Source organism: Cervus canadensis, chromosome 6 (genome assembly GCF_019320065.1).
Source record: "Cervus canadensis isolate Bull #8, Minnesota chromosome 6, ASM1932006v1, whole genome shotgun sequence".
NCBI lineage: Eukaryota > Metazoa > Chordata > Mammalia > Artiodactyla > Cervidae > Cervus > Cervus canadensis.
The window spans coordinates 84,883,782-84,909,391 of NC_057391.1; the positions used below are offsets into that span (position 1 = coordinate 84,883,782).

General features: G+C 43.8%; 2 protein-coding genes across 20 annotated transcripts in view; one reads left to right on the forward strand and one right to left on the reverse strand.

Annotated features, from left to right (window-relative positions):
• NRXN3 (neurexin 3) overlaps positions 1-25,610 on the forward strand; it is a 1,769,272-nt gene that overhangs the window by 1,174,398 nt on the left and 569,264 nt on the right. For 3 of the 15 annotated variants that reach the window (XM_043472675.1, XM_043472674.1, XM_043472676.1), the window contains exon 1: positions 8,892-9,967. The exons of the other annotated variants lie outside the window; for them this stretch is intronic. In XM_043472675.1, coding sequence (XP_043328610.1) covers positions 9,724-9,967 — 244 coding nt within the window. In that variant the 5' untranslated portion in view covers positions 8,892-9,723. Of the gene's footprint in view, positions 1-8,891; positions 9,968-25,610 lie in introns of those variants that run through there. 15 annotated transcript variants of the gene reach the window in all.
• On the reverse strand, positions 1,521-9,055 carry LOC122443918. 5 transcript variants are annotated; one of them, XM_043472679.1, is made up of 4 exons: positions 8,814-9,055; positions 8,161-8,441; positions 5,655-5,694; positions 1,521-1,781 (listed from the first exon to the last, which is right to left on the reverse strand). In XM_043472679.1, the coding sequence occupies exons 1-4, from the start codon at positions 9,038-9,040 to the stop codon at positions 1,643-1,645; spliced, it is 687 nt and encodes a 228-aa protein (XP_043328614.1). In that variant the 5' UTR covers positions 9,041-9,055; the 3' UTR covers positions 1,521-1,642. The 5 variants fall into 5 exon arrangements, with proteins under 5 accessions (XP_043328614.1, XP_043328616.1, XP_043328619.1 ...); XM_043472683.1 differs by having other exon boundaries at positions 1,650-1,781; positions 5,632-5,694; XM_043472681.1 differs by lacking the exon at positions 5,655-5,694 and having other exon boundaries at positions 1,522-1,781; positions 8,111-8,441.

Here is a 25,610-nt window from a genome sequence, read left to right on the forward strand (position 1 = left end):
TCATCTCTCCCCCCGCCAAGACTTCTCTGTTAACTGGATTTAAGACTGCATAATATCAAAGAGAAAATAGCCAGTTATTTTATATCTCTGTCCCTCTGTCTTAGAAGATATACTCTTCATGGAATTGTGAGACAGATGCTTGTATAAGATGGATGCTTAAACTATAGTGTTCCTAGGACTAAATGATAGTTTTATGAATTGGATCCAATGAGTATTTTAGTATCTGAAAAGTAAGTGTGCAGAAGACATTGAACAAAGGGAAACTCCTGGCTGTGCTACAATGTAACTTTTTATTTATATGGTATTTATTTGACATTTCTGAATAAGGCAGCCCGGTCATTTGAGATGAAAAACATGGTTTCTAGTATGTAAGTTTCTCCTTCTCTCCTCTCCCTTCCCTTCTTCTGTGAAACACCTGTTTTTCTGCTTGTTTGAATTAAAAAGCTGACACCTTTCTGAGATTTTTCAGAATTTAGCAATCTAAATGACAAGTGAAAGCTAAGCTTAAAACTTGCCCCCTCCAGGAAGCCCTCTGCGGTTGATTCAACCCAACACTACTAATCTCCTTACATTGACATTTCTGCTTCTCTGCCTGTTTGAAACCATGCAAGGCCTCACCATCCTCAGGGTACCATGATACCATGGTTCATGGTAATAGTTAACCTAAGCATTTACAGTGTTCCTTTCAAATATATCTTCTCATTTCCCCCTTAAAACAATTCTATGAGTTTTGAAGTATTCATGTTTATACTATTTAGGAAATAGGCTCAGTGAGTTTAAAATAACTGGTTTGAGGTCACAGGGAGTGGATCAGGATTTGAACTCTAGTCTTTTGACACTAGGGTCACCTGTCACCTTGTATATGTATCCCTCCTCAGAGTCCTCTTTCCCCCCACAGTGGATTAATCCCATTCTCCATTCTTCTGTATCCTTTGTTTATGCCCTTATTCTAGCACTTACCATATTGTATTTGGGAAACTGAACATAGAGATAGGATTGATGGTTTGTTTTGTTTTTGATGGTTTCTTCCCTCGCTAGCTTATAAGGTTTTAAATCATTTCTTTTTCATCCCAGAGTCCCCTGGACTTCATCTGGTGCCTTGCACATAGTTACAGCATACTTCATGTTCGTGAAATACTTGAAATGATGTACCAAAATAATTGTTGATGGCTCACTGGTAAAGAATCTGCCTGCCAATGCAGGCGACGCAGGAGACATGAATTCGATCCCTGGGCTGCGAAGATCCTCTGGAGGAGGAAATAGCAACTCACTCTAGTATTCTTGGCTGAAAAAAATCCCACGGACAGAGGAGGCTGGTGGGCTACAGTCCATGGGGTCACAATGAGTTGGATATGATTGAGCATCTAAGCACAAGAATACAACAAAATACTAAGTAGAACCTAGTTCAGAGGTACATTCTTAGTAACTTTAAAAAATTATTGAATTATAGTAAAATGCCAGATAAATCCAATGGAAATTATTAAAGGATTTAGAAGCCATGCTTTTTAAAGAGAAGGCTAAATAATTGAAATTTATTGTTTATTTGAGATAAGAAGGTGAGAAAATTAAGAGATGAGACAGAAAAGTAGCCCGAGAGACCTCCTGTATCCCAAAGTAGGCTGAAACTGTGTGAGTTCCACCGTTACGTTGGACAATGATTATTGATGAAATGGGGCTGGGTTCCGGCACTCCATATTCTCTGGTTCTGGGCCATGGTGAGCTTTACTCTTTTGGAGTTGAAAGATGTTTGTGAGAAGGGTACGATTAAGCTGCTCCCCATTCTGCAAAATATATGGGCAAAGAGAATCCAATGAGTCAGGTAACACATGGGAGTAACTTTCCACTCTACATTTGGGAGTTGCAAGGGGAACTTTTTGTTTACTCAGTCCTCTTGAGATTTGTCAACGAAAAGAAAAAAACCATCTGCAGCGATATATTTCAAGGAGTCATCTGGAGAACAAGACAATTATTTTCATATTCACATTAATTGACCCTTTACTGTTTATACACACAGTGCCAGGCACTGCTTATACACACTTTACACGTAGTACCTTTATAAATCCTCACAACAAGCCTTTTTGCTAGATAGCATGATTATTCCCATTTCACAGAGGGAGAAGCTGTGATATAGAGGGGCTAAGGACCTTGCCAACATTTTTCACAACAGCTAGAAAGTAAAATCAAGATGTTGAACCTAGGCAGTCAAGGTAGCAGAGCCCCTGATCAAAATCAGTATGCACACTCTTCAAAGTGTCTTCTAAATATTTGATTTGATAATTTCCTTATAAATGTACAAATGGTGTTATTACTTCTGTTATTATATAACAATCATTCACTTTGAATCATTAAAACTGGATTAAGATGTACATGATCTCTAATAGCTGATGTAAGCTTAGAGAAGACTAACAGGAGTTTAAATGCCCCAATTTCTTTATGACTAACTAACTGAATCCTGTCCTCGATTAAAAGGAAATTTGTTTCTATGAGAAAATAATTTCACTTGGATTTCCAAGGAAGCTGGCTAAGGTTTATGTTGGAACATTATATATATATATTTTCTTTTCTTTAAAGAAAAGCGTAAAATTCCAACAAAATAGATATTCCAGAGCCATTGATCAACAGATTTGGAAAATTTCCTAGAGAGATTTTTCTCAACATCCAGACTCCTGATATCCCAATTTCAGCCACAAGGAGGACAAGAGAACAACTATGGATGTTTATATGAAGGATAAATTAAAGGAACAGAAGCAACATATTCTTTAAATGATAAAATTATACAAGGATGCTGTCATCTTTGTTTTTTTAAATCAAAATACATGTTAAGAGTGATACTTAAAAGAATAAAGCTTCTCTTTTATACTCCCAAATGTAAAATATAATCAAAACCTGCTTTTTTGCCGGATGGCTTTCTTAAATAAATGAGCAGAAGGATGAATTATGTGGCTATAAATAAACCCACTGACATATAATAAAGCAAAGTTCGACTGTTTTATGGAACCCTTGGCTATATTTATAGCCATGCTAACAGTCACCTGTATTTTTTCAGGACTTGGATTTCATTTCACATTATGAGAGTTCAGTTGTTTTTGTTTGTCCCTCATTCCCTAAACTTACTCTTTGGAACTGTGTTTCACGAGAAATGTAAGGATTTCTACTCTTTCTATTTGGGGAGAGAAAGGGTCCTTGCCAGAGTTTAGGGCTCACAGAGAAACAGACTGCTCTAGTGTTTTCTGAGTCTGTGTAGTCAGATTAGCTGTACCTGCCGCAAACAACTGGGTGGGTGTCTCCTGCCAGCAGCAAAGTGGAAAGTTGGAGTCTGTGCAAAGCGAGAAAAGGCGTGTGCAGGTTCGGAGACAATGTATTGTGAGAGACTGACAGGGCAATAGTGCATTAGATTCCTGGCACCTGACACCATTAAGTACTATCGTGGGGTGTATCTTGGGAACCAGAAAATTCCCCAGAGTACTTCATAGCTGAGGTTTCCACCAGGTGGCTCAGTGGTAAAAAGAACTTGCCTGCCAATGCAGGAGACGCAGGTTCGATCTCTGGGTCGGGAAGATCTCCTGGAGGAGGAAATGGCACCCCACTCAAGTATTCTTGTCTGGAGAACCCCATGGACAGAGGAGCCTGGTGGGCTGCAGTCCATGGGGTCACAAAGAGTCAGACATGACTGAGTGACTGAGCGGGTACGCACACACCCACCAAAGCAAGAGAGAAAGTGTCAGATGGATCAGGATTCTCATATCTTATCTTGGGACAGTCTTTTTTGGGGGGGAGGAGAGGAAGAGGGAGATTAAGATGGGGGGAAGAAGTCTATAGTGCCAAATTCTGCAGCCTGAAATAATAGAGAAACTGAGCTATTAACCCAGGCAAATCCAGTCACAGGCCTTTTTTTTTTTTTTTAACTGCATTTCATTCAGAAACTTGAGGTTCCAAAAAGTCTGGTTAGGATGCCATGGTGGTTTATCCAAGTGGAGCTAAGCGTGGTTGTTCCTGTGAAATTATTTATACTTTTCAACTTTAAATCTGTGGTGAGCATAACGTTTCTAAATCTATTTCTCTCCCTTTCTATCTTAAAAACAGACTCTCATCTTCACGTAGCTGCATGCTTCATTCCTAAGTGTTCTCACTCAAAGGACCCACTAGAAAAGATAACTCAGAGGGAAAGAGGGGAGCCTTTTGTGGTGGTCCAGGTGAAGACAAATCCCTTTAACCAGAACTGCAGATGCAGGCAGTATCTAGGGGTTATCCTTGGAGCTAAAATCTAAACAACAACAACAACCAACTTAATAGATCAGCCTAATATAAGCCCAGGGCTTCCCAGGTGGCGCCCCGGTTGGTAAAGAATCCTCCTACCGATGAAGGAGACGCAGGTTCGATCACTGGGTCAGGAAGATCCTCTGGATAAGGAAATGGCAACCCAGGCCAGTATTCTTGCCTGGAAAATTCCATGGACAGGGGAACCACTGAACCATGATGGGCTACAGTCCATGGGATCGCAAAGAGTCGGACACGATTGAGCAACTAAACACGCACACGCAGTGTAAACTCGAATAGACCTGAGAATGGCGTGAATTAGAAAAGAAGTCTAAGTAGGGATGTGTTAACTAGAGGAAGAGAGAAGGAGAGAAAAGGAAATGAAAAAAAAATTTCAACAATGTGTTAAATTGGAGGTGGACATTCTCTTTTATCAGTATAATTGTGGATTACCACTTTAAAGAGAACGAAGAAAAATAAACCAGTCTTGCATTTGTTCACTGATATATCCTCTCTGTGTTCTCCTCGGTCCCCAAGTGGAATCAGCCTTACCAGAATTCACAGATACTTCTTTTGACATTTTGTGAAAAGTAAATAAATAAATGATAAGTATGACAAGTAAAATGAATAGTTCCAGCTGTGACGCACCAGTGGCATTTCCAGATTTTGTGCTGCATTAAGGATTTATTTTTCACTTTGTTGCCTAGCAGTGAATTAATTGGAAGGCCCATCTAAGCTTCCCATCCTTCCTTGGGATAAAGGGGGAAAAAAAATATAGCCTCCAACACTCAACTTCAATTCAGAAAAGAAGAAAAGCATTAAGTGGATAGGTGGTCAACTCATGATCTCTGCAAATATGTATCTCTGGGGGTCAGTGTCACTAAAGCCAGAGAAATATGTCAGTGGAATGGATGGTATATAAAAAAATATGCATGTAAGGTTAGAAGGGCTTCCCTGGTGTCTCAGTTGGTAAAGAATCCCGCTGCGACCCAGGAGACATGAGTTGAATCTCTGGATTAGGAAGATACCGTGGAGAAGGAAATGGCAACCCACTCCAGTATTCTTGCCTGGGAAATCCCATGGACAGAGAAGCCTAGTGGGCTACAAGTCCATGGAGTTGCAAGAGTCAGACACAACTCAGCAACTAAACCACACCACATGAAGTTGGAAATTGATTCCTTGGATGCATTAATTCAGCAAATGTTTACTGAGCTTCTTCTTGTGCACACAGAAAATATAGGGGAGACCAAGGCAAAGGTTCAACTTCCAGGGAACTTACAGTCTTTTTAAAGAGACAGACCATGAACAAGTATAAATAAAATAATTTCAGAAAGTGGAGTGCTTTGAAGAAAACATGGTTATGGGATAAAGTACCTTTTGGGGTGGTTGTAGCTTACTTTAGATGAAGGTCAGAGAGGGCTTCTGAGGAGGTCACATCTGCAATGAAAATCACATGAAAATCTTAGGGAAGAGTGTTCCAGACAAGAGGGCCCAGCACGTTTAAAGGCCTTGAATTGGGAAAGAGCTTGGCACATTCAAGAGCAAAAAGCGGGTCCAGGAGACCGGGGTGTAGTGAGTAAGAGGTCATCTGGAAGAAGATAGAGTTGGAGAACTAGGTATAAGCCAGGCCGTCTAGGTCTCTTTAAGGCCATGATACAGAGACTAAGTCCAAAGCGCTGTGAGATTCCATCTGGAGGAGGAAATCAAGGAGTGGTTGGATTGAATGGGAATTATCATCTACATTAATGGAGGATGCTTAGGATATTAATATGTATTTTTTTCACTTTGGTCCTAATAGTAGCCTGAGACCCTAAACATGTACTTCACCTTCCTGGAGTTTTAGCATATTTTTCTATTAAACAAAAATTACTGCCACTCTTTAGTGCTGTGCCAGATGCTATGTATGCATTATCTCATTTAAGATACCCAAGAACCTTATAAGGGGAGGAATTATTCCCATTTTACAGAGCAGGAAATCAGGTCTTAAATCAGGTCTCCATCAATCACCGCTCTCTCTTATTGTGCCGTTGTTGAGGACACGTTGCTAGTTTAAAACACTGTGTTGATGGGCCACGACGAAAAGGCATGAAAGATCACGAATGAGGGCCATCCCACTGGAGGCTGTGGATCTTGAATCACCCTTACAGCCAAGAGCCGGAGCAGCTGGAATGACTATGGTGCATAGTCATTACTGCAGGCAGCAGCAGTCATCTTCAGGAGAACACCGATTTCCTAGCCAGAGCACCAAGTCACCATAGCAAAGTCTCAGAGGGACTTGATATTTGACCTTGAAGGCAAATCGTTTCTAGGTTTGATATTCTTTATGTTAGAGACAGAGAATGCTAACTTCTTCAACATCTCCTCAAGGTGCCCCAAGAATGAATAGGACTGTTTTAATCCCTTATTCTCAGTCAGGGGGGCTGAAATGTTTCTTGAGAGCAGGAGTATGATAGGTGCTATAAATGTCTTTTTAAAAAAGAAATGCTGCCTAAGTGCTACGTGTGTGTGTGTGTGCACACGCGCCATGCCTATATATATATACACACACACACACACTCATATATATATATATGCATGCTCAGTTGCTTCAGTTGTGTCCAACTCTTTGTGACCCCATGGACTATATAACCCACCAGGCTCCTCTGTCCATGGAATTCTTCAGGCAAGAATACTGGAGTGGGTGGCCATGCCCTCCTTCAGGGAATCTTCCCGACCCAGGGATCGAACCCACACCACTTTATGTCTCCTGCATTCACAGGTAGGTTCTTTAATACTAGCGCCACCTGGGAAGCCTGAAGATAAATATATATAATACAAGCATTGAAGAATTGATGCTTTTGAACTGTGGTGTTGGAGAAGACTCTTAAGAACCCCTTGGACTGCAGGGGGATCCAACCAGTCCATCCTAAAGGAAATCAGTCCTGAATATTCATTGGAAGGACTGATGCTGAAGTTGAAGCTCCAATACTTGGCCCCCTGATGTGAAGAACTGACTCACTGGAAAAGGCCCTGATGCCGCGAAAGATTGAAGGCGGGAGGAGAAGGGGACAACAGAGGATGAGATGGTCGGATGGCATCACCGATTGGATGGACATGAGTTTGAGCAAGATCGGGGAGTTGGAGATGGACAGGGAAGCCTGGCATGCTGCAGTTCCTGGGGTTGCAAAGAGTCAGACAGGACTGAGGGACTGAACAGAACTGAAGACGTATAGACATGATTTAACCAGTAAGTGTCCTGTAGTATATATGATGTGATTTAACCAGCAAGTATTATTTCCTTACTTATCCTTCCCCATCCTCGCCCCACCCCCAAATATAGTGTGCTTTTATAACTAAGGGGAGTGGAAAGGAGGGAGTCAGAGGCAGCACCAGCAAGACCCGGGAGTCCAGGAGGCTGTCGGGCTTCTGTATCACGCTCAACAGCATAGCTCAACTCTCAATAGTGAGAAGTTGCGGGGTGAGGGGTGGGATGGAGGCTGCCTCGTCCAGAATATCACTGCTGGCCGAGCTCCGGTCAGCTTCCTCCTGGAGTAACAGATGGCCACTGTGGGCGCGCCAAGCTTCTTCCTGCCTCTCCGCTCTCCCCTGCAGGTTCAGCCTGGATGTAAAAGCCGCACTCTCTTTCGTGCCGAGTCCTGGAGGACCGGAGGCTCTACCCTCCAGGGGCTGCGTGCCTCTAAGGCCAGGACAGGTCAGGCCAGTCACTGTTTCGCCAGCCGACTCAGCCCTCTCCCCTTCTGAAGTTCTTGGACCAGCCAACCCCTGGGTCCTGAATTCCAAGAACATCCTGCCCACCAGGAGTGGAAGCTACCCTCTCCAAGGGCCTCCCCACGGGGGCCATCAAACCTCTCACCCTCCGGGGGGGGGGGGTGGTGGTTCTGGGGTCCACCTCGCCGCCTTCACCTTCGAGAACCAGGTCGCGCTGCCGCCATTCACCGCTCCGGTGGGCTCGTATCCCCTTCGCCCCCAGAGAGGCACGCCCCGCGGAGAGTGGCCGCGCGGTGCTGACCACCAGGCCAAGGGGAGCGCGCGCGCGCTTGGGCACCACCGCGTGCAAGCCGCTCCGGCACTCCTGCTGACTCAAGGGGTTGATTTTTACTTCTATCGGGGACGACTTCAGCCTTCGCTGCCGCCTGCATTTTTTGTTTGTTTGTTTCCAATTGCCGGAGTTTGGCTTAATATGCCTGGGAGAGGAGCAGGGATCGGGCGATCAAAAGGCGCAGCGTGCGCGCGCGCACACATACACACACACACACACACACACACACACACACACACGCTTGTGCTCACTCCTCCGGCAGGGAGCCGAGCGTGAGCAGGCACGGTGGGGGTGCTCGCGCGTGGCTGGCGCGGGGTGGGGGTGGGGGGGGGGAGACCGGCGTGCAGTTGAATGCGGAGGGCCGGGATTCCGGGGCGCTCGGGCCCCTCCTCCCTCGGAGCCAGCCAGTCCCTCGGCCGAGCGCTCGGGCTGCCCTGATTTGCTCTCGGGAGTGCGCTATTTGCATACGACTTGCCCATTCGTGAATCTGGCGCCCCAACTCCTCGCTTCGCTTCACCTGTGCCTCCCGGTTCCGCGCGCTTTGCAGGCGCCCGCCCGCCTCCCGGCCACCTCGGCCGCCCGCCGGGCACCTCCTCGCGCGCCTTCGCGGCTCCCCTGCCCCGCCTCTCTGCGCCCGGGCCACGTCGGTTTGGGTGGCCGCTCCGCGCTGGCTTCCTCCTCCTCCTCTCTCTCTCTCCGGTCCTTCTTGTTCCTCTCTTCCTCCTGCGGCTGCTGCCCTTTCATCCCGTTGAGAAACCCGGCCCGCAGGCGGCTGCTCGGGGGCGCTCTTCCAGAACGCGCAGGGTTCACAGCCTCCGCCCCCCCGGAGCCCTTCCACCGAGACTCCGAGGACCCCGCGAAGAACTCTCAGCATCTGCAGCCCCGCTTTTCCTGGGAGTTCTGCATTGCATCGCTCGCCAAGTTGGGGGGAAAAAAAATGTTCAAACTGCTTGGATGTTGGGATAAACTAACCTGAACCTACTTGGGTCTCCTGCCGTCTCTTCTTCTTCCTTCGTTTCCACCTTCCCTCCGTGCGGCTTCCCGGAGTGTGCAGTTAAGTCATCCGACTCGAGGTGCCCCGCGGAGACCAGGAGGAGCTGCGAAGGGCCTCCCCTGACATGTGTGGCATTCCGGGGCTCCCTAGGAGGGTTGCTATACCTGGTTGGACTTTGGCATCGTAAATTTCAGCTCCAAGAAAGGGGAGTTTTTGCCTTATATGTTTTTTCTGTTTGTTTGTTTTTTTTTTTTTTAAAGTAGTTTTTTCCGCCCCCCATCATCTGTCTTGAAAACGCTTATTCCTTCCCTGTTTTCCAAAATCTGGGCAAGTCTTCCTCCTGCTATGATGGGCCCCTGGGCATCATGAACTTAATGATTCCTCACTGGCTGGAATTCAAACTGCCCATCAGCGGTGGTCCTGTGCGTTGACCATGCACCTGAGAATCCACGCGAGACGGAGCCCTCCTCGCCGGCCGGCCTGGACGCTTGGGATCTGGTCCCTTTTCTGGGGATGTATCGTCAGCTCTGTCTGGAGTTCCTCTAATGTAGCTTCCTCCTCCTCCTCCTCCTCGCCGGGGTCTCACTCTCAGCACGAGCACCATTTCCATGGCAGCAAACATCACTCAGTGCCTATTTCTATCTATCGCTCCCCTGTTTCCCTTCGAGGAGGGCACGGTGGGTCTCTCTGCTCTTTATCCTTTTAATGGGGCATGGCAATCCCGTAACCCACTCGCCTTTCAGGTAATGTTAAGGGTGGGAAAAGAATTAGAAAAAAAATTGGATTGAAAATCGTGGAAAGCCTCGCATGTGCATGAGGGAAGAAAATGCCCAATTTCCCCTATAAGCTGGTGTTTTCTGCCCCATTCCCATTTTCTCCAGTGGGTCCTTCTCTCCTGGTTGGTTATTCAGGGCTGCCCAAGCACTGGCATTCTCCCCTTTGGAACCCTCTGCTTCCTTCACCCAACAGATGGCAGGCAACTTATCAGATAAATCCCCAGTGCTGCACTTTGAGAATCCATTCATTCACCTTGTTTTTACCCTTCTTCACTCTGATCTTGTTGAAGAGCTAGTCCTGGGAAAATAGCAGGCAGCATGAATCCTTAAGTCTTCAGCCTGAAGTTGACTGAACTGCTATAAAGTGGTTAAGGTTGGGGAGTGGGGGAAAGTAGCTGAGTGTAGAGAGGCAGAAAATATTTTTTTAATAATCAGTGGTCATTACTGTTCATATACACAGCTTTAAGTTTGTCCACATGTCAGATGGAGAGAGCAGCTATGATGAAAACTATACCCCTAATATTGCTAACTACCTGCGAGGAGGCAATGCATAAGATAAGGCAAAATCCATTTGTAATTTACCCAAGTGTAAATTGTTGCCACTTCAGTCTCACCACTGATGGGAATTTGTTTCCACTAAGGGTAGCATGGGTGGGCTTGCTCACACCATGCAAAGATGATGTGTTTTGCTCTAAATGACCCTCCTTGCATAGGGAGTGAAAGAAGAGATCTGTGGCCCTTACAATGATACTCAGCTTTGAGCAGGCTACCTCTGAAAAGGGTGATGTCTGCTGCGGAGGTTGGCGCTTGCTGTAGTAAACGGTTCTGAAGACGGGAGCTTCGTTGTTTGTTTACTATGCACTCCACTCTGACGGCAAGGAGAGTGGGGATCACAGAGCCCACCTGCGACAGCCCTTTGGGGAGCAGCGAGAGTGAATCGCCCTGGAGGTCCCCTGCCCTAGCGTGTATTTTGAAGACTTGTCACATCCAGACCCCACTGGGAACGTCTGTTCTTCCCACCGCCTCCCGGCCCCGGGTTCCTGCTCTGTGCTGTGTTGTGTGTGGTGTTAAGTGGAAGCACATGGAGAAAATACCAGCACGTCCTCTGGCTCTGATTCTTTCTTTACATTTTATTTGATGGAGTCGTCAAGCGGCTCAGAGCTTGTACTGGTTGGTGGAGAGGAGGTGGTGGGGAGGAGGGAATGCTTGATCTTGATCTGCTTGCTGTTTTCTCTGTGATTCCTGCTGGTGTAGGAATTTTGGTGTAGGCTTTCAGAAAAAAAAAAAAAAAAAAGCAAAACCCACCCTAGGAGAGGAAAGAGCCACAACCACCAAAAAGGCAAAAGCAATTTCATGGAAATAGAAACTGTCAGTTTCTAAGGAGGAGAGGGACTGACAGTGAGTGGGGGGTGGGATTGTAAAGAGTGAGAAAGGAAAAGAGGGGGGTGGGAGATGGAGGAAGCCAGACAGACTATTACTAATAGCCATAATTAAACGCGGAAACGCTCAGTGATAATTAGCTAAATATTGCTAATTAGTGTAAATAATCAGCAGGGAGATGAAGATAGGCATTTGTTAGAGGTTATATAGGCTGGTAGGGTCTCTATGCTTTCTGTTCAGGATATGAACAGTTAAAAGCAGCAAGTAGTTAAGTGAGGGAATGTGCAATACTTCCCTGGGATTCTTAAATCTGTCAATCTCTTCCTCTCCCTTTGGCTCCGTCCCCCTCCCTCTCTCAGTCAGCTGAGGGGGCTAGAGGGGTTGAGCCCAGCACAGGTTAAACACATCTCCTCTATTTATTTTATTTCTTCCCTGATTGGTTGCTTAGGACCCTCTAAATCTTCTTAACTGGTGCCCAGTCTACTTTCTCATTAACCTACATCTGATAAGTTTCGGCACCACAGAAAAAGGAAGACCAAGTAAGTAAATGATTAGAGACCCTAGGAAGGGTTCTCAGTTCCCATCAGAGCTGTAGAATACCATGAACTTAAGAGTCTAGCATGACTGAAGACAAGAAAGCTCACAAAATCAACTCTTTTAGTATCTTCTTTCAATCCCGAAGTCCCATCCCATTGATCTGGGCTTGGAGACTGAATGCATATACTATGCAGGCTCCTTGCATGTTTAATTCATATTTTGGGGCTTATAATCAAGAGAAGCAGCAAGCAACAAGACTCCCCAAACTCTGGCTTCAATCGCATGTCTCAGCTCTGCCCTGTTCTCCCTGGAAGGACCAGGAGATCTCTCAGTGCTTCCCTAACGTCCCTCATTCTTACTTGGAGCACCCTTGCTTTCCCCTCGTCCAAGACAAAGCCTTAGCTATCAGCAATTGTTTTCAAAAATGCTTTGGATGGAGGTGGTAGGAGGCTAATGGTTGTTACTCACAGTTTCCTCCAACATGATTCCAGAGTTAAAAGCAGCTGTTTCTACTGTCTGTGAGGAAGTAAATGTCCTTCATTCTGGTATGAATGAACACTAGGACCTTGAGTCCAATAATGTTCTCTGGACTCAAAGAGAATTTTTTTTTCCTACCCTTGTTCCCTTTGTCCATTTCCTGAGAAGCTGGAAGTCCTCAGATCTGCCCTGTTAATGAGCACCCCCTTTGTCTAAAACCTCCTATCCTGTAGTGAAACTCACACAAAAACAGATGGAAGAAAGAGAAATCCTCCAAACAGCTGATCTTCTACCCAGGCTTATTCTGTTCTTTAAAAAATTTACTGTGTATAGATTTTGCCTGAAATCTTGATTCCAGGGCAGCCTAGAGTGGGTTGAGCTCCTCTATAAGCTGGGGAGACTAAGAGCACCCCTGCTGGAATATGCAAAATAGTCGCAGGTGGAAATTGTGTCTCTGAATAGAATGAACTCTCTTTTCACTTGGAGTCTAGTAAGCTTTCACCCATTACTCAGTCCCTTGTCTGAGGCTTGTTGCATCCTTGCATGCTGTCTTCTACAGAACTAACATTTATTGGGTATTTACTGTGTGCTAGGCTGTGTGTAACCCGCTAAGGATAGAAAACTAAATAGGACATTGTATTGTTCAGCATGGAATAATTTCAGAAGTATTTGGATCATCTGTGAAAGATAAATGCTTCTATAAATTTTAAAAATAGGAGGGATGGGACAAGGATCCAGATACCCAACCAAATTAACTACTGTGAAATCTAAACATCACTTGTGAAGTGCAGATTTACAGTATTCTGTTATTCAAAATATCCCCTCAGGTATTTTTCTTTCTCATCTTTATTTTCACACTTAGTGTGTCAGGCTTATTGAAGCTGCTAGGTAATTTAGTGCTATGGGACATATAACTGGAGAAGGAAATGGCAACACATTTCAGTATTCTTGCCTGGAAAATCTCATGGACAGAGGACCCTGGCGGGCTGGATTCCATGAGGTTGCAAAGAGTTGGATACGACTTAGCAGCTGAGCATGCATGGGACATATAAATATTAAAATACACTTGTTTACCAACCTTAAGTTTCATAGGTGAGTTTTCTGTATCTTTTCCCTCTCTCCCACCTTAAAGAAGTCCAAAGCACATCCACTTAAAAGTGTCTCAATACTTACAGTTTAAAAAAAGTTTGCTCTCAGGAGCCTAGGTTTATTTAATATGTGACTTCTACTTTGTTTTCCACAAAATAGCAGAGCTTGCTGGCTCTTTAGGCATTTGAGGGCATAAAACTCAGTTTTTTTGTAAAAGAAAAAAATATGCCACAATGTATTAGAAGAAAGTCTCTTGACCAGAAACCTCTGTGTGTGTGTGTGTGTCTGTGTGTGTGTGTCTGTGTGTCTGGGTGTATAGGTATGTCCTCTTTGAATCATTTTAGCAAAGGTGGTGGTAGTAGTCACCCTCGTGATCCATTAGCCGGGAGTCTTTCTTGTAGGAAATGATGCTTCTCATTCATTGTCGCAGACTTCCATCTGTGAAGTTTTTCCAGACTTGGGGCTTGTTTTGCTCTGATCTGTTTAGCACTTTCTTTTGCGAAGCCTGCTGCTTTCTAACCATTTGCTTTCTCCCTCCGTTCTTGGGATTCAGTTGCTGAATAATTCAGAGTGTTGGTTGACAGATAAAATGGTAAGATTTATATGTCTTTGGCCTTGGTGATGAATTAATTAAATTGGCTTCTCTTTCTCTCTCTCCTCTAGATGCATTGTTTAGTGTCTGTAAAGTTTGCTGGCAACTGGTTGCTCTGGAGATTAAATTGTTCTTGAAAGGCCAGTGTAGGAGGATTATACCATCCTAGTGTATATTTCTTTAGGACTTTCAACATAAATCTTTGTGGGAGTGGGCGGTGGAGGTGAGGGCTGCCATATCCTAAGGAAAGAGATGAGGAAATTGGAACAGTCCCTTTTCAGGAAAAACAAACCCTTCACCGAACTGGCTGATGGCTGAAATTCAGTAGTAAGATCTTTATTGTTTTTTTTTTTTTTTAGATCTTTATTGTTTTATTGTCTGGAAGACATAACATATTCTGTTTTACATTTTAATGAATGAATTGATCATTGATCAGACCTCAGAAAGCTTGTTTCACTAGAACTCGGTGTAATCAGGGAGAGAGGCAAATTTCTTAAGATAAAACTTGAACTTAATCATACTTCTTTTCTTATATTATTTTGTTAGGGCTGCCATAAAAAAAAAAAAATCATAGACTGGGTAGCTTAAACAACAGAAATTTATTTTCTTACAGATCTGGAGGCTGGAAGTCCAGCCTTTTGGTTTTGGCAGATTTGATTTCTTCTGAGGCCTCTCTCCTTGGCTTGCGATGGCTGCCTTCTTGCTGTGTCCCCCCGGGGTCTGTCCTCTGTATTCACTCATCTCTGATGTTTCCTTATGTGTCTGAATTTCCTCTTCTGATAAGGATACTGGTCAGAGTGGATTATGTTTCACTCAGAGCCCCATTTTAAGTTAATCACCCCTTTAAATGAGCTTCCCAGGTGGTTCAGCAGTAAAAGAATTCTTCTGCCATCGCAGGAAACTCAAGAGACAAAGGTTCAATCCCTGGGTCGGAAAGATCCCCTGGAGAAGAAAGTGGAAACCCACTCCAGTATTCTTGCCTGCAGAGTCCCATGGACAGAGGATCCTGGTGGGCCATAGTCCATGGGATCGTGAGGAGTCAGACATGACTGACCGTGCATGAATGGATGCATGTACCCCTTTAAAGGCCCTTACTCCAAATATAGTCATGATCTGAAGTCCTGGAGGTCTAGGCTTCAACATATGAATGTTGTGGGGGATACAGTTCAGCTCAGAGTACCCCTCCTCCCCCCCGCCCAGGACCCAGTCATTGTAAAGTAAACATGTACTGTGCAGAGCATCTCCGAGGAACTCAAACTTTTACAACGGTGACAGTGGTAGCAATTTACAAAACTGATAAGATGGATCCTCCTTGGGAAGAACCCTGCTCACAGATATGGAGACAGCAGCACCAGGGACTGGAGTGAACCTTGTGTTTGCTTTTCCCTTTATCTCGTGTGACTGAGCCTCTACTTTGATATGCACACTGGCTGATCCTGTCTGACTCCAGCCACGTGCTCTGCAGACAGACTCCAATGCCCACCCTCCATGGCTCTCTGCTGAGACCAGCTGCCACCAGGCCTGACGCCCCTTCTGTCCCAGGGACTCCCTTCCATCAGCTACAGTGACTCACTCTTTTCCTTTCTCAAGACACACACTGCCAACTGTTTGCACATCTCACCCTTCAGTGAAGAAGAAACAGATTTAATAAGTATGAATACTTTAATGAATATTTGGGAAAAAGTATGTCCTTTTAAAAATATGTCAATTTCAGTATTTTTCCATTGAATTTTTTTGATGAAACTGTGTTTTAAACTCACATGAAGGAAACTGTGTACTTCATGGGAGACAATTGAGAAAATATGTTGCAATTATTACACCCTTGCTGATACAAACCCCAAGCAAGGTATTCACCTCTTTAGGGAAAGGGAATGGATTTTCTTTTTGTATTCACATATTTCTGAAAAATGATTTTGAGAACATGTGCTAATAAGGATGACAGGTAGATGATGATGGACTTTTGAGGTGCAGGATACTGTTAGGTGGATTTGGGAACAGTCACTACAAGATTAGAGTTGGAGGAAATAGGTCTCAGTCTTTGGCTGATGCTTAGGAGCCTTGTGAACCTGGATAAGTCAGTTGACTTAACTAAGACTCAGTATTTTCATCTTTTAACTGGGAATAACATTAATAATACTTACCATATGCGTATCACAGAATCGTATGAAAAAGTAAACAAGTTGTGCTTTGTTTAATTTCTGTGTACAGATGAAACATGTTATGGGGCTATTTTAATGATAATGCTCTTTCAATTCTTAGTATAAAATCCAGCTTCAGTGTTGACTGTTTGCAGGTTGGTAGATAGAAGTTAAAAACATGTAAGTACTGGCTTTCTTCATTTCTTATCTGTAGCAACACTTTTTGCCTCCAAGGCAAGGAAGGGGAAATAGAAAAATCTTACCACATCCTTCCTTGTTTATGGCACCAAAAGAAGATAGCACGTGTGGTCAGCTTGCTCCTCTTAGTAACTGTCTTCTTAGGTAGAAGTCTTTGCCAGGCGGGTTTTAGCCTAGAATAACAAATTATAGCAAATGGTTTAGAAGCTCAGTGAAGCTAAAGGGGAGAGGCCTCCAGGAAATGTTCTGAGACTGTTTTGGAAATTTAGAACTGGACCTCTTCTCTAGCAAACTTGTGCAGAATTTAAATACCCCTATATACTGCTCCATACCCATCAAAAACTAGAATGTTTAATCTAGCTTATATGAGGGAAACAAACAGGTCTTTTAAAACAACTATTTTCAGATCTGGAACTGGAAAACTTCTTCTAATGTCATTTCTGATACATTTCCTTACCAGGATTCAAAGGTCATAGAGACGTTGAGAGTGTATTTTTATGGTGGAGTCCTCAGAGTGAACTACAGATCCCAAATTTGGAACCAAAATTCTTATAGAAAAGATAATGTGCTGATCATAGATTTTACTCCTTGCTTTCTCCCTGACTGTAACTTTGGATATGGCATTAAAAAAAAAATGTATTAATCTGTTAACACTTTGACTTTAGATATCTTGATTTTCTAATCTGTATTCTTCTTTCTTTTACCTATAGTTTTCTGCGTTGCATGTAGTGTATTTGTGCGTTAATACTGTAGCTGAGGAAAATTGTCCTTTTCATTTTTCCCTCATTTGTGCGAATCTAGGGTTGAGTGAAATGATCTCCCCAAATGGTTCTCAGCACTAGGATGGCATGATTCTCCAATCTGTACATCTTTAAAGACACCACTGTGTATCTTCAACCTGTCTAAGTTCCGTAGGTCTGCCAGTATTTTATAGCTCTGTTTTCTTGACTCTGATAATAACTTATGCCAAAGCTGCAGCCAGATTTTCTCTTTTCCCCTTGGATAGAAGCAGCATAATGTACAGGGAGGGGCTCACTGTGATGCTATAAAGCCCATGATCCGACTTCAGTAAAGAATCCTGCTGAGACAGAAAGAATGCTACTTCCATTTAAACATACCTTTTCAATACTAGAAAGGAGCTTTGTGTTGTGTTTAAAATGCTCCGCTGTGTTTAACCGTTATCAGGGCAGGGGGCAGAATGACAACTGAGTTTATAAAGAACAGGTGGTTTATTTCTACTTAGAGTTTTGAGAAAGATTTGCTCAGCTCATACGCCAACATCTAATGCACACCTCCTGTGTACCAGGCTCTTTTCCAGTGCTTTATATATATGGTTTCATTTAATCCTCACAATCCTTGACCTTAATAGGGTTACTACCATTTTATAAATAAAAACAGTGAGACTCAGAGAGCTTAAGTAGGACCAAAGTAGGCTGGGGATAGAGCCAGGCTTCAGATCTGGTTCTGACCACAGAGCTCTTGTCCTTTCTGCTCTCCCAGGAAGCCCATCATCTCAAGAAGTGGACAACAGACACTTAGGGATTATCTGATCGCCTGATGTTCCAAATGGCCAAAGTGGGGTCTTAGCCAAGGGCATCAGTCAGTATCAGAATCGTGTGGGAACCTGGGCAATATGATGCAACATCCATCACCCTTCTTTTACTCTACAAGAAAGAGGCTGACTTCTCATCTCCCCAAGATGCTTTGCTTCAGATTGATCTCCCCCTGTTGTTCAGTCGCTAAGTTGTGTCCAACTCTTTGTGACCCCATGGACTGCGGCACGCCAGGCTAAGTCTCCTCCACTATCTCCTGGAGTTTGCTCAAATTTATGTGCATTGAGTCAGTGATGCCATCCAATCATCTCATCCTTTGCTGCCCTCTTCTCCTTAACCAGATGAAGTCCTATAGGAATGGATTCTGACAGCACTGGATTTTTCTGGCCTTTTAAAAAATTAATGTTTCCCATATATTCTAATAGGAGTCTGGCTTTCTGCTAAGAGGTGTGATTCTTGGGTATGTCCACTTAAAAAATATGTACAATGTGAGAGTTGTGAGTTAAGTTTTTATTTGGGGTCAAAATGAGGAGTATATGTGCTAAGTCACTTCAGTTGTGTCTGACTCTTTGTGATCCCGTGGACCATAGCCCACCAGGCTCCTCAGTCCATGGGATTATCCAAGCAAGAATACTGGAGTGGGTTGCCATGCCCTTCTCCAGGGGGTCTTCCCAACCCAGGGATTGAACCCAAGTCTGTGACATCTCCTGCATTGGCAGGCAGGAGCCCTGGGTCGGGAGGATCCCCTGGAGGAGGGCACGGCAACTCTCCCCAGGATTCTTGCCTGGAGAATCCCATGGACAGAGGAATCTGGTGGGCTATAGTCATAGGGTCACAGAGAGGCAGACATGACTGAAGCGACTTGGCATGGCATGCAGAATGAGGAGTATAGCCTTGGAATCAGCATCTCAGATATTTCTGAGAAACTCTGGGGGAACGGTCAGTATGTATGTGATTTTGGTCAAAGGAGAATACAGGCGATCAAGCACATATTTTTCCAGAAAGTTTCTGTCAGTCTCGTGAAGATTACTGCTAGTCACGAGGAGCACGTCACCGGGCTTTTCTAGATAGGAGGAGATACAAGAATTGGACTCGTAACATCGGCTCCTGAGAATATCTAATTATCTGAAGACCTGTTCTGCCAGGTTTTCTCTGAGGCCAGAGTGCCTCATTTCTGCTCCTTCCAGGGAGTGTTGAAAATCAGCAGCTGTAGCAGCACATGATTTAATCTTTGTAGAGGTAGATGGCAAGTCTCAATGGCAAGTGTCAGTTTGTAGCTGACAGGTGTTCTGAAGGCCTCCTTTGTGTGGGAGACCTTAGTGTGAGAAAGGGCTCAGATTCAGGCTGGTTCCCTTGCCAGGAGACATCTCCTCTCCGGGTTGGGTCTCATGGCCTGCAAGCAGGTGGGAAATGGCCTGTGTATTCACCCGTCCCTGATTCCCATCTGAAGCCTCAGCTCAGTTATTGCTCAGGGATGCCTTCTTTGTCCTAGTCCCCTCCCCTTGCTCACTCACTGTTGAGTAGCCCTATTCACATAAAACCTCCAGAATCCTGAAAGCCACCTTTCTCTGAGATACTGTCCTCACCTTTTTTTTTTTAATTCTTTTTACTATTTTGAAATATTCCTGTCACTCCCCCTTCCCACATTAAACCATAATGGTATCTACTCCTGAGTGACTTTCCCCCAAACTATGAATTTCAACTGTTTCCGAGGCAGTCTTTCAGAATTTGAATATAATTACACGCTTTGGGTGCAAATTGTGGTTTTCGCTACACAAGAAACTAATGGAAATGATCCGCCCGTTCCTGTAGTTTACAGATTATATGCTTCAGAACTGGGGGTATCTATTTAGGTGGCTTTTCTGTGTCGAGCACATTAAAATGAAAATGAACTTGGGGTGAGCCACCACGGTTGCTAGGCAGTGGAGAGGGTTGGCAGAGCACAGTATTAGAGTGAACCAGTGTCGGTGTTTTACTTAACATTTATTTGCTTTGCACCTTTGGCATTTGATGTTGTCAAAGAAGGGAAGGAGGAGGAGCTAGGCAGGATCTGGCTGTCTGCGGAGCTCAAACAAGGAGGAAGGAATAATCAGCCCACGACACCCAGGTGAAATGAGCCCTTTTTCAAATTTGCAATTGCCATACAAAGAACTCCTTTTATGAGGAGCACGCAAGACTTGTCAAAGTGCACAGGTGTGGCTGTCAGCTTCGGGAACGTGGACTTGGGGAGATACTTGTCTTTGCAGTAGGGGCCATGACTCGCAAGGAGGGACTAGTCTTCCCCAGGCTTGGCCTTGCTTCAGTGGCTGTAGACAAAAGGTCAGCAATTTTCAGTGTGCTTCCATTATCCACTTAATTTCAGGTCTCAAGTCCTAGGCTGATTATGACCAAGTAGGGATAGGTGGCAACGTCTTTGGGGCGCTTCTTTATAAGTGATAACTAATAGAATAAAGCCGATTGCTTTGAAGCCCTGGTTTTAATAAAGGCTGAAAGGCCCTTGTGAACAATTCAGCTCAGTTCAGTTCAGTCGCTCAGTCGTGTCCGACTCTGTGACCCCATGGACTGCAGCACGCCAGGCCTCCCTGTCCATCACCAACTCCCGGAGTTTACTCAAACTCATATCCATCGAGTCGGTGATGCCATCTAACCATCTCATCCTCTGTCATACCCTTCTCCTCCTGCCGTGAATCTTTGCCAGCATCAGGGTCTTTTCCAATGAGTCAGTTCTTGGCATCAGGTGGCCAAAGTATTGGAGTTTCAGCCTCAGCATCAGTCCTTCCAGTGAATATTCAGGACTGATTTCCTTTAGGATGGACTGGCTGGATCTCCTTGGCAGTCCAAGGGACTGAACAACTAGCTCATAGATAAAGCAAGACTCTCCTGGATTCTTTGGGTCAATTTTCGCAGCATTCTGATTTTTAAAAAGTTTGAAGAGATGATTAAAGGGTTAAATCTCAGCTCTTGGGAAAATTTGACCTTCTGAATAGTTTAGGTGGAAGGAGGGTCCTGTGAGTGACTTAGATAGTCAAGGTTTTATTGTGTATCTTTTCCTTGAACCAATTATTGTGTATCTCTTGACAAGAACTTGGATGGACATCTTTGGGTCAATTCAATCTTAGAAAAAATAAACCCAAGAAAGGAGATGTGTTTGTGCTTTTAGAAAAATGGCAATCGTATTTTCTTTATTCTTAATAATTATTATTACTATTCATTTTTTTTTCCAAATCTTTGAATGTACCTGACCCTCTCCTGAAGGTCTTAGAACATCTAATTCTCTGCAAGGTATGCCCTTTCCAGGTGAGCCCCTCTCCCCAAATCTCCATGTATTCCCCATCTGGACCCTGTCCTTTAGCAGTCTTCATTATATTAGACTTCATTATATTAGCATAATTGATTAACGCATTGGCCATTTGTGATTGATTCAACCTCTAGTTCCTCTACCCTCCTAGGAGGTTGGGGGTGAGACTGAAAGTTTCAACTAATTACCAGGTTGGCCCTACTCACTTCCTCCCAACCCCAGCTCCTAAGCTGCTTACCGAAAGTCATGTTGTTAACATAAGAAAGGACACCTTTATCCTCTCAGCACTTTGGAAATTCTGGGAGTTTTGAAAGCTGTGATCCCAGAATTGTGGATGAAGAATGAGTACATATGAGAAGTGTATTTTGGTCATCTGAATGACCAAATATGGGTTTCTTGTAAATTATAGTCAGGTACTAAACTAAATGCTTTAGCTTTATTCATTTAATCTTTACCAACCATCCTTCATGGTCCTACACACACAAAATACTCAGTCATGTCTGACTCTTTGTGACCCCATGGACTGTAGCCCACCAGATTCCTATGTCCATGGGATTCTCCAAGCTAGAATACTGGAATGGGTTGCCATTTCCTTCTCCAGGGGATCTTCCTGACCCAAGAATTGAACCTGGGTCTCCTGCATTGCAGATGGATTCCTTATTGTCTGAGCTAGCAGGGATGCCCATTATTACTATAAATTTATAGGAAAAGAAATTGAGTCTTAGAGAATTAAACAATTTACCTCAAGTTTTTCCACTCACTTAGCAGTTAACCCCTTTCATCTACAGTTACCTCTCAATATCCATGGGGATTGGTTCCAAGACACCCATGAGGTATGAACGTCTGCAGATACTCAAGTCCTTTCAATAAAACAGTGCAGTATTTGCACATTACCTTAACCCATACACATTCTCCTGTATCATTTCAATCATCCCCAAGGTTACTTCTAACACCTAATACAATGTGTTGTTTTTGTTGTTATTTAGTCGCTAAGTCAGGTCCAACTGTTTGCAACCCTGTGGACCGTAGCCTACCAGACTCCTCTGTCCATGGGATTTCTCAGGCAAGGATACTGGAGTTAGTTGCCGTGTCCTTCTCCAGGGATCTAATGCAATGTGAATGCTATGCAAATAGTTGTACATACAATGTAAATACTATGCAAATTTTGCCTTTGCACAGAAAATTCAAGTTTGGCTTTTTTGAATTTTCTGGAACTTTTTTCCCAAATATTTTCAATCCAATGTTCTTTGAATCTATGGATAAGAGACTCACAGACAAGGAGGAGAGGACTATATTGAACTTCTAGGTCAAGTAATCTGCACAAACATACAACCTGTTCCCTGCCATTGAGAACACCTGATCAGAACACACCCTTGTATTCACAAGTCCTATTGTATTATAGAAAATTATGTGTGCTTTCTGAAGCAGCCTTTGGAAATTCAGATAAGTTCCACAGTCAGCTAGCAGGGAATGGTTACATATTCAATTAAGGGCCTGAGAGTGAGCGACACTTCTGTTGATAACAGAGCCATTTGTGATTCACCCACTTCATTTTTGATTCACTGTAAGGAAGTCATTTATCAGGAAGTTTAGTCTCCATCACAGAGGTTTTCTCCTCAGTTATAATTTTAAGAAGACCACCAACTTTCCTGGTTTTAGTTCTTGCCTGCAAAAGGAGAGAATTGCGATTAATGATCTTGAAGTAACCTGCCATCTTTATCTTGACAAGTTTGGTATTCGTCTTGCTGTCAGCACTAACAGGCACAATCCTGATGATTTCTAAGACACCTCTTTCCTCTTATTAGATCACCTTTGAATCTACTTTTGTTCCTGGCCCTACATACATATGGCAGAAGTGTGTTAATTATGAGGATCAACTAGTGAAGTGACTATTTCAAGAGTGTCAGTGGTTTTCAGATTGACTGATATGTGTGTGTCCATACACATGTGGGTGAATGTGTGAACTGAAAAGTGTGATGCAGCATAAAGGCCTTGATAGCAACCTAATTAGTTCCTAACCTGGAATGTAAAGAACAGATATGAGACCTAGGCCTGCTGCACATTACATACATAGAAATGTCTCAGTATCTCTCCCTTATTACAGCTCTGATGTCATTTATCAGTGTGTTGCATCATAGAGCTCATGTTAACATGTTCATTATAATTTAAGAAAAGGATGGTGTTAATGTGAGATAGGAATGTAAACCTGGAGACCTGGCCCTCTATAGCCAGTCCCTGTCTTTCAAGTGATTTATTTATTGGGTTTTAGATGCCAGGGGCTCATTGTATGTGTATGTACTTCCATCCCAATCATCTGTTAGTTATTTTGAATCCATTAGACCAGCTATTGGGCTTCCCTTGTGGCTTAGCCGGTAAAGAATCTATCTGCCTGCAGTGTGGGAGGTCTGGATTTGATTCCTGGGTTGGGAAGATCCCCTGCAGAAGGGAAAGACTATCCACTCCAGTATTCTGGCCTGGAGAGTTCCATGGACCATACGTCCGTGGAGTCGCAAAGAGTTGGACATGACTGAGCCACTTTCACTTTCAGACTAGCTATCATAAAGAACACTCTTTTGAGATAGTGCTGAGATAGCGATCCTTTATTTTCCTGCACAAGGTAACTCAGTCATTTAGAAACAGAGACACCACCTGAACATGATGTTCTTCAGGCTCTGGGGTAATGCTCCTAAAGGAGTATTCTGATGAAAGCTCTTCATTGACCTTAAAAGCTATTTTTCATGTGTGGAATTATCAAACGCCAGAGTAGGAAGAGGTCTGTAGGGACCTTTTCCAATCAAATTACTTTTCATACAAAGAAACTCGGACAGCCTGGCTTCCCAAATCACACTTTCAGATTAGAGGCAAGTTAAAACGGAAACACCCGTCTCCAAGCTACACCATAGGTATTGTTAGAACCCAAAGCTTCCCAGGTGTCCCCTGTTTGGCTGTGAGCAAGGAGACTGAGACGGTCTCTGGTACAGCTGAGGGAATACATCAGCGTGGAAGGATCCAAGATCGTGAGAGCCAGGTTACTGCAGACACTCGCGTGAGTTTCCTTCCTCGCCGTCATCACGGAGTCCGGTCCTTACTCCATCTGAGGCCCCGCTCCCTCACCGGGTCCCCTCTCTCTCTCAGCCCCGGCAGCCTGGAGGGGAAACTCCATGTGCCACAGTTCAATCAAACAGTTTGATGAGAGCTTTCAAGCCTAATTACATGGAAGGTTTCATCCAGTGAAAGGAAAGAGAAAAGAGAAAGGGAGAAATTAAATTGAAGTGTAAATCAGGCAAGGGCTAGGATCTTGCGCTTCCTTGCTTTTGAATCAAGAGGAAAATGAGAGGAGAGTTTTAAGGCTGATCACAGGACACCATTAACTACCCAAGGAGCTCTTGACTCAAGATGGTTTGCCTTGAGAAGAAAAATGTACAATCGGCCCAGAAAAGGAGGTATCCAAATGTCATTTAGAAGGATGACTCTCAGGAGCAGGATGGTTTGTTTTCCTGTGATTGTTACGGCTTCAGTTCCCCTGGCTGGACGGCACAATTTTTTTTTTTTTTTCGCACACATTAAGTGTTCAATATGCATTTTAAATCAATTATGTAGTGAATTTTGTAGTGTGTTAGCAGGTAATTATGTATTATGCACAAAAGGGTGATATGTTTTCAATTCATTCCATTTTAGAGAGTGCAAGAGAAATCAGTATTCAACATTTTGGCCAGTTCTGCCTTGTGGTTGACATAGTTTTGGTATATTTTTGTAGAGTTGGGTGATTTTTATAGTGTTTTACATTGTTGCAGAGAAAATGCAAGATCTATTTCCATCCTTGCCACAGCTCTCTGTGGCAGGAGGACAAGTAGTAGAATTGTTATTTGTCCCCCCCCCCCCTTTTTTTTTAAGCTGATGTAATCAGGACTAAAGGAGTGTAAATGTCTTGACTGAAGTCATTCAAGTATTCAGTGACAGGGCAGAAATTGACACTCACTTTCTATCCACTGCCCTTCTTTGCATGACTGAGTATCTTGTGGAGAATTTCTGGTAAAAAGATAGAGGAGAACAGCAGAGAGAAGAGCACTTGCAGAAGCAGTTAGGGCAGAGAAGTGTGGTGCACCTTCACTGAACTCAGCACTCATTAAATACTTATAATGAGCAATGCAAGGACCTGAGCTATGCTTTACAGTGGACAATTGAAACGTGGATCCTATACTCAAAGGCTTACAGTGTGGTTACCAACTCTTTTAAAGTATGGAGATGTATCCTTTCCATCCTCACAGCAGTTTCAACCTTG